Genomic DNA, 8,702 nt, shown 5'->3' on the forward strand with positions numbered 1-8,702 from the left:
AAATCGATAGAAACGATCATTTTTTAAAAACCTTCAAGCTACAAAAGACTTATAGTTTATATATATAAAATAATAAAAAAAAAAGAAACTCAAAACTGTGGCTGCCTAATCTGTGCGTTCCTATTTAGCTGCATAACATTTCAAAAATAACAAACATTTTATATCCAAAAACGTTGAACGATATACATTTAAACAAAACGTTTAAAAAATGGCAATATATTGTATATTTTATAATTAGCTATCCAGTTTTTGATCTATGTATCTGTAAAAAAGTTGACAAAAACTCCTAAATAACCAATTTTTCAGATAAATATAATTCTAAGAACTCAACGCTATGCTGATTTCTTATGTACTTGAGCATACAAAACCTCACTTAATCTGCCATCTAGAATGCGATGAGCAACACTTTCGGTTGCGAAACGCCATTCAGGCGACGCAGCGGAGTGTGGTAAGCATCCTCTGAAATCCACAGTCACTGACAGCTGCTTACGGCTTACTGATGCTGATGCTGAGGCTGCTGCAACTCCACCTACAGCCAAGATACAGATTTGTGGCAGGCAGCGGGGTGAGGTGCCGTAGCATCCGCTGTTACTTCAGAACAAAATGCAAAAACAAATGCGATGGGGAACGAAGCCAACGACCGCAAACGTGCAGCGACAACAACAAAAACAGAGCGCTCCAAAAAATGCAGCAGCCAAACAAACCACTCGACTGGGATCGGAATTCGCTTCCTCCCCCTTGAAGGCCCCCTCTGTCCCCTCGACTGTCACGAACCGGAAGTAAAAACGTGCCAACAGAAGATGCGAACTGCTGCTGATGCTGCTGCTGCTGCTGCTGCGATGTTGCCACGGCGATGTTGCTACTTTGCTACTGCTGATGTTGCTGCATCTGCATCTGCGGCGCTCACGAAAGCAGGAAAGCAGCAGCAAGTGCCAGTCGCAAGGCTCTTTGCATTCCCTAAGTGAATAAGGGATGGGGAACACTGAAAAAAAAAACAATCAATAAAATCATTTTAGCCCATCAATATTTAGTTAGTTTTTATATTAATGTTTTTAATTTAAAGGCGATATAAGCTATGAGTTAAACAATAAAGTGAAACTGATATAATCCATTTCCAAATTAAAAATATAATATATTGGTAGTTGCACGTATTTAGCAACAAAAAACAAAAGGTTTTCAGCTTTTTATTCCCATAAAAATGTAGTTTTAAATATTTTCAAAATAAAAACTTGAATTACGACAAAAATGTCTTTAAATTTGAACCCCAAAAATTCTGTCAATTTCCATTTTTTGTATTGTATAGTAAGTATCTGGTAACTTAATATGTAATAGAAATGAGCTATTTGGTGATGTAAGTATAATTTAAACTAAATACATAAAACAAATGTTACATCCATTTTTTTCAGTGAAACTTCTCTCTTCACAGAATAGAGTTTGGCCACAAAAAACATTCAAGTCACCGTTGCACTTCCCCTCAAACTAAAACTAAAACCGAAACCGGGAAGAGAGCAAAGCAATTCCCAAGCATCATCATTTTGCACTTGTCTCCTCGCTTCTCCCTGTTCCCCACTTATTCCCCACTTGTTTCTCTGCTGTTCGCCTGTTACAATTTTAAGCTATTTTTATTGAAAACGAGCGATATTCTCAGCCGGAGAAAGAGCTGCAGAAAAGCTGAGCAGCAGAGTTGATGAAACTGTGTTAAGTGCATACTTTGGGTTTTCACAATAAAGTAGCAGCCCCGAAAACACCCCGAAAACCCCTCGAAAACTTCATTCTTGGAGGGTTCCTGGATGGCTTCATTGTCACTGAGTTGCAGCGAAAACTTTACTCCCCAAGAAAACTCAACAAATTTGAATGATTCCATCAGATATACAGACACGAGCACATAGTCACATTTCTATATGTATTTGTATATATTCCCAGAGTGCAATCTTGAAGACCCCACAATTTCCCGGTTTCTCCCTCCTCCCTCTCCCCTGTTGGTCGTGATTTTTCTTTTTGAACAAAAACTGTGCTTATTACGCCAGCCCCAATGCATTAGAAGCTCCTCTTCACGAATTCTAAGGGGAGAAAATCGAGAAGGGGCTGGAGTGGCAGCAGTTGCTTTTTAAGCTGCTCACACACAAACCCAGCCAAACTCAGTCCCCGCACACAGCTGCCAAGTAGCCGAGACTAAAAACCGAGCACCGAAACAGCAACAGAGAAGCAGATATGGGGACAGAGACGACACTGCGACCGAGGCCCGAGGCTCTGTCAGTGGGTTTATATACAGTGGACCCTCGTCAGGGTGCATCGGGTCGAATAAATAAATTAAAAGCAACACAAAATATAGGCAAAAATACACAATTAGTATATAATGACTTATAGAATTATATCTTACCGTTGAAAAATTGTAAAGTACATTATTCACATTAAAAAAACTCAGTTATTCTGGATTTATATAGATTCTAAAGACAGGACTTAAAAAAATTTTTTTTTTATAAATTACAATATATGCTTAGAAATGCAGTTAATATTTTTTTAATAAGAACACAACCTTACCTTATATTATCAACAAAATGCATCATTTAATAGTGTGGCTTCAAAAGGTTAAAGCCATTTTATTTTTTTTCTGACAATTTTGTACGAAAGTATATCATTATTTTAACCAAAATTTAAATTTAGAAATTTCTTAAAAATATTTTTGCAAAATTTTCTTGAAATATTTAGCAAACAAATTATAATCAAATTTATACATTTTTTTATTTATTGTTCTGTTGAATAAGTTAGAGATAATTGTTTAAAAATGAAATGGTAAATGAAAAGAAGAAAGGATTTTAAAATGCTTCTCGAGCTCAATGTATTCAATGTATTTCTGTGAGATTGATTCCCAATGAGTCTCCCTTATTTTTGATGTTTTGTCTATGGAGTCCTCCCTGTGTTAGCTTCTGCTTCAGCTGCTGTTTCTCTGACTGCATCTCGCCTCATTTCGATTCATTTGCGCTTGTCTCAGACCCAGAATCCCTGAATCTCAGCCTCATTCCTGGACTTCCTTTGGCCAAAGGGTGTGTATGTTTGTGTTTGTGAGAGTTTGGGTTTCCCTGTGGCTTTTGTGTTCTGCAGCTCAGCTCCTATATTTCCAGTTTTCGCACATTTCGTCCCGTGCTCTTCTGTATATTTGGCAATACTGGCAAGTGAAGAGAAAGAGCCTACACCCATTTACCCACGAGAACTCAGAGCCGTGAATCCAGAAGTGAGAACCCAGAAGTGAGAACCCCGCGAACCGAGAACCCAGAACTGAGAAACGAGAAACGAGAGAACCCGAGAGCTGCGTTTCCAGCTAATATATATGGTAGACGAACTGCAGGGCTGTTCGTCCAATTCATACCCCCAATTTTTGTGAGTGGAGTGAGCTGCTGCCCAGTTCTGAACGCCTGTTCTCAAACGACTCAAACTGAGAGAGAGATAAAAGCATGCTGTGCAAGATGATGCTTCTGTGTTGATAAGACCCATCGAGTGTCGCAGTGTGTGTTTGTGGAAATTGAGCACAATTCCTATACGCACAAAGTATCTCGTGGATAGCCCGCCACCACCTACTTATTTACTTGGCGATTCATCCGTAGGCTGAGATTGAGTTTAAAGCTGGGCCACTAGGCAGAGGAAAAACAACGGAGATGTAAATACTTCTCTGAGTGAATTATGAAGTTGTCTTCGGTGGTTACGTGGGTGGTTTGCCCCCCAGGCTCTTTAAGTCTCGATTTATTGTTGTACTTAAAACAGAGTCACTTCTCGGCTGTGCCCCTCTATAAAAACAGAAAACACAGAAACAGACGACTTTGTATGGCGAAGAAAGAGTTTTCATCATCGGGAAATGCCCCGAGACCGTTAGCTGGGATCATAAAATAGAGATGAAAAACTCTGAAATGTTTTTTTTTCGTAGCTGTAAATGCAACTGACACACAAAGGAAAAAGACGCACCAAGATCACGAGCTGAAAATGGTTGTGGATGTGACTGTGACTGTGGAAATGGAAATGGAAATGGAGCTGCTGATGCCCGGTCACATGCAAATGCATTCTTCTAGGCCATGCTAATGATCACCGCGATGACAAAGATCATAATGATGCGGCTTTTGATGATGGACCCCGGCCGATGACTTGCTATCCGAGAAAAAGGTCTGGAAGTGTCCAATAAAATCTGAGCTTGACATCGTTTATCACTCACTTTTCTCGGTCTACGGGTCACATAAAATCACTTTTTATGGCCGACCAAAATTGCATTAGGACTCAAAATGTTAAAAGCATTAGATATTGTAACCTCTTTTCATTTAACGAACAACAAGCATGGTTAATTATTAAGAAGGTACGATCGTTAAATTTAAGTCTAATAGAAAAAACTTAAATAACAAAATACGATTTGTAATATTTTATTATTATTGAAATTGTTATAAAACTTGACATTTTTTATCACTCTTTTTTCCCGCCCATATAAATTCACTTTTTTATGAGTGCGGAAAATTGTAAAAGCATGAAATATTATAACCCGTTTCCAATTAACGATTAATAGACATATAACCAGTAATAATATATTACACAATTAACAAGGTTCAATTTAAATATTTATGTTAACAATGAATAACTTACATTTCTATAGAAAATAATAAAGAAATAAGAATTTTAATAGAAAGAAACAAAATTCAAGCAACAAGTAATTAATAATAATAAATTAAAGCCAATAAAAAAACTTATATATTTCAAAAATTATTTATAAGATATACATAATAATTTTAACTTTAAATTTTAATTTTTTTTAAACAATTAAACCTTTAATAATAGGCAGCATGATGTTTTATTTGCTTACATTTTATTTCATTTAGAAGGTTGATTATTTCACTGTTTAGTCAGTTTTGAAAAAACTGTGTTGGCTTATGTGAATATGTCGGCAATAAAATCATTCCCCCCAAAATGGCTTTGGCAACTTGCAAATACAAGTCAGGAAATATTTGCCTATCCAGTTATGACCCCCCAAAATGTCTCATCTGCATGTCCGGCAATTTGCTATTGCTCCTTTGACATCCAACTATGGCAAACAACTCGTCCGTTTGCAGATGATGCCGAGATGAAGACGGCCGATGGATGATCCCATCTGGGGTTCAGCCTGGACTTTCACTTCGCTGGCTCACAAATTACAGCTAATTATGCAGCATCTTAGCCGAGATTGGGCAACTCCTGGCCTGCCAGTCTGCAATTTGGCCATGTGGTTGGGGGCTAATGCTGAGGCTAACCACGCTGATGCTGGGGCAAATCTGGGGCCGATCTGGTCATGTGGGTTTTTCGCCATGAGCCAGAAAGGCAAACAAAGCTTAGGCCTGTGCCGGTAATAACTTTGTTTGAGCCTGCACTGCAGTTTGAGGCCATTATAACAAAATTTTTGTTTGCAAAATATTCCGACTTTCATTTTCAGTCTGAGCTGCGTTGAAAGTTGATTCGCAGATAGACTGTATCTTTTGGACTGATCGCGTTTGGCTGCCGTTACTTTTCTCAAGGTCAGGCTGCCTGGAATTGTTGCTAAGTTAAAGAATGCGATGACAATATTTTTTGTTCAACTTAATTAAAAGACAAACAGCACAACAAAAGTGTGAGGCGCACAAAACACAAGAAAACCGAAACTGATAAAAGGTTTTATCAGCCAGCCAGCACGGAGACATTAACCACGATAATTATACTAAACATGTGAGCCGCTTGTGGACCTGCAGACAATTGGAAACAGGCCATAAAGCAAAAGCAAAGTCGACCGCAGATACAGATACAAATTGTATCTAGTGCAGTAGTGATAAGCGCTACGGACACGTGTGTAATGTGGGGCGCAGACTATCTGTAGATAGATATGTATCTGTGTACCTTTCAGCGGTAGTTCAAGGAAATGTTTTGCTCAAATTCGCAGATACTGTGTGAAGCAAAGACCAATTTGCAAATACTCCTCGCGCGAACATAAAACTTTATCTCACTGCTCTTGGGAACCGGCGATAAAAATCCAATTTTGATAAGCTCCAAAATTATGTATAAAACGAACGATCCGATCCCAAGAGTTTATCTGGCGGTTTTGCCCGAGACGGCTTATCAGGCCGTCTTTATCTCACTCATTTCACAACGTACTATAAATAAATTTCTCAATAATTTGCCTAATTATAAGACGTTTTATGACTTTTTAAAATATTTGTTTTCGTTTTATTGTGTTTGTATATTAAAGAAAGAGTTGTCTTGAGAAGGCAAAACTTAAGGTACCCTTTTAAGCAAAAAACATGTCTAGTTTATAGTAATAAAAATTTAGTAATAAATAGAAACCAAATAATTTTATATTTAAAAATGTGTTCTCAGAATTTGTAATTACATTATGGTTTTGTATTCAAATTATTTTGAATATTAACCCATTATTTTATATTTATTTTGAAGGGAATAAAAATTCGAATTATCTTGTATTTCAATCTTTTCTGACCATCAACTGTTTGATTATACCTTTTCTGAAACCTTTACAAATGACTAAAGGTAGAAATGCATAGAGGATTTCCTTTTCTGATTGATAAAAAATCTAAAACATTTTGCAGGGGTATACAAAATGCTGGAATAGGGTAAAAGGGAATGGATTTCCGTCCTTTGGAATCACCCCAACAGGTTTCGATCCTCCTGCTCGAATGGTCAATGCTGCTCCCGTTGCCGCTTCTGTCACCAGACAGCGTTCCCAGTGCACTTCGCCCCAACTCCTCCCTGCGGCAAAGAGCGGTCATCATCATCGGCCAAATCATCAATATCGATGTGTGTGGTCCCGTGGACAGGGTCTGAAAACTGGGATGGGAACTTTGGTTGGGGACGTGAACTGGGGACTCTTTATACTCAGTTGTCGGCGCCGCTGGAATGTTGTTAGTTATAAAATGGCCACAAAATCATAACGCGGGCGTGGGCTGCCACTGGCCGCTGTCTCACTTCTCTTTGTTCCTGCACAGCGAGAAAAACATAAATTAGTTATAGATTTAGTTTACAAAATTAACAAATTAAATCTTTATTGTTTTCCGAATAATTAAAATAATAAAAATGTATGAAAATTAAAAAATGTTACATTTACAAAGAAACTAATTTAATGTTAAGATAAAAATGCTTACAGATTTAAATTAAGTTTCATAACGTGTTATGCAATCAGTTAAACCCCTCACTTCTAGCGATTTGTATCATTAAAAAGCTAGGCCAAAAAATGTATAGTTAGTAAAATATAGAAAGTTAAAAAATCCCAAAAAAAAATTTTTATATAAATCTGAACTTTTCTCTCCCTGTGGAACCTGAAACCCCGAACCTGATATAACCGATGACGAGTTGTTGCCTCCGTCGAGGTCTCTGTCCACAATATATGTTCTGGCCGACTCTCTCCCACAGCATCCACGCATCTTTAGATGATTCGACAGGGGGTTTTTTGTTTAATGGAACCCAGTCCGCGGGACGAGTGTGAATTGAAATGTATTTTTTACATACCCGTACATGTGTTCTATGTCAGTCGATTGGATCTCGAAAATCAAATCAAAACTCGTCGTCGTTTTATGGGTTTTAGAAACTCTAGGAACTCGTTTTGTTCGATTCGGTTTGGTTCTGTTTTTGTTTTCCCTCGGTCTCTGTTTGTTGTTCTCGTTATTATTATTATTTTCTATTCCCATTTCCATGTGTCGGCGGCGGCGTTGGTGGCTCGCTTTGAATAATGATGATAAGGCCCGCCTCTCGATCCGAAACGATTCCATCCAATCCGTCCACCCAACCATCCATCCATCCATCCAGCCAGCCAGCCAGCCAGCCAGCCATCTATCCATCCATCCCACTGCTCTCTCTTCGCGGCTTGATTATTGATTTATTGTCTGTTTTTTTTTTTTTTGGGACTGTGTCGCACAGGTAAACGAGAAATCGTCACGGATACGCAAAACGGTCAGCTCACCGAAATGTATCTCGGAGTTCGCTTTTGTATCTCCCGCGACTATGCAGATACATTTTTGAAGCGCACGCTTCAGCATTTCTGTTGATGTTGTTGTCATCAATTTAACAACAACGACATCGTCGGACAACAAAAGCAGAGCCCAGAGAACCGAAACTGAACTGAACTGAACTGAACTGAAGCCACTGAACAGTCGAGAAAAAGAAAACATTCTTCGTCTTGATCCCGAACGTTCTCATAATTTGTTTGTCCCCCCATACCCAAACTCAAACCCAAACCCATACCCATACCATTTGTCCATTGTGCGACCGCGGACTGTGAGAAAGATTTTATTTCGTTCAAGTGGTTTTTGATTTAACACCAAACAACCAGCCGAAGAGTGGAAAATATTTTAATGATGCGTCGTCGACGTCGTCGTCGTCTTCGTCGCTGCAACTGAAAAACAAAAAAAAAAAAACAAAAAAAAGAGGAGAAATAAATGGAAAACAAAAAAAATTTCTAACTTGTTTTTCGGTGGCCTTTCTTTTTTCCGCTTCTTCGGCGCCGTTGTTCTCAATTTATTTGTGGTTTGATTCGGAAGACATTCATTCGTTCGATTGATTAGCTCGCTGGGAAAGCTGGCGATCACTTTCGAATCGAGGTCGTATTATATGGGATTTGTCACCCCTTTAGTTTTGTTTTTTTTTTTTGTCGGGGGGTTTGAGTTGTGTGCCCATGTTTCCGCTCCGGAAGGGTTAAACTCAAATGCGAAGTACCG

General features: G+C 38.5%; 1 protein-coding gene across 3 annotated transcripts; it reads right to left on the reverse strand.

Annotated features, from left to right (window-relative positions):
- Positions 1-6,450: 6,450 nt before the first annotated feature.
- On the reverse strand, positions 6,451-8,358 carry LOC128258533 (uncharacterized). 3 transcript variants are annotated; one of them, XR_008267971.1, is made up of 2 exons: positions 7,498-8,358; positions 6,451-6,969 (listed from the first exon to the last, which is right to left on the reverse strand). XR_008267971.1 is itself a non-coding variant. In XM_052990183.1 (2 exons), exons 1-2 carry the CDS (start codon positions 7,410-7,412, stop codon positions 6,895-6,897), a joined length of 180 nt encoding a protein of 59 aa, XP_052846143.1. In that variant the 5' UTR covers positions 7,413-8,358; the 3' UTR covers positions 6,451-6,894. The 3 variants fall into 3 exon arrangements, 1 of the variants encoding a protein (XP_052846143.1); XR_008267972.1 differs by having other exon boundaries at positions 7,322-8,358; XM_052990183.1 differs by having other exon boundaries at positions 7,308-8,358.
- Between the last annotated feature and the right edge of the window lie 344 nt (positions 8,359-8,702).

Source organism: Drosophila gunungcola (assembly GCF_025200985.1).
Source record: "Drosophila gunungcola strain Sukarami chromosome 3L unlocalized genomic scaffold, Dgunungcola_SK_2 000003F, whole genome shotgun sequence".
Lineage (NCBI taxonomy): Eukaryota > Metazoa > Arthropoda > Insecta > Diptera > Drosophilidae > Drosophila > Drosophila gunungcola.

Coding starts and splice junctions, on each gene's coding strand:
- LOC128258533 (XM_052990183.1), bottom strand. CDS start 7,412: ATGCGTGGATGCTGTGGGAGAGAGTCGGCCAGAACATATATTGTGGAC. Junction 6,970..7,307: donor TATCAGGTTCGGGGTTTCAG/GTTCCACAGGGA, acceptor CTCGCTGTGCAG/GAACAAAGAGAAGTGAGACA.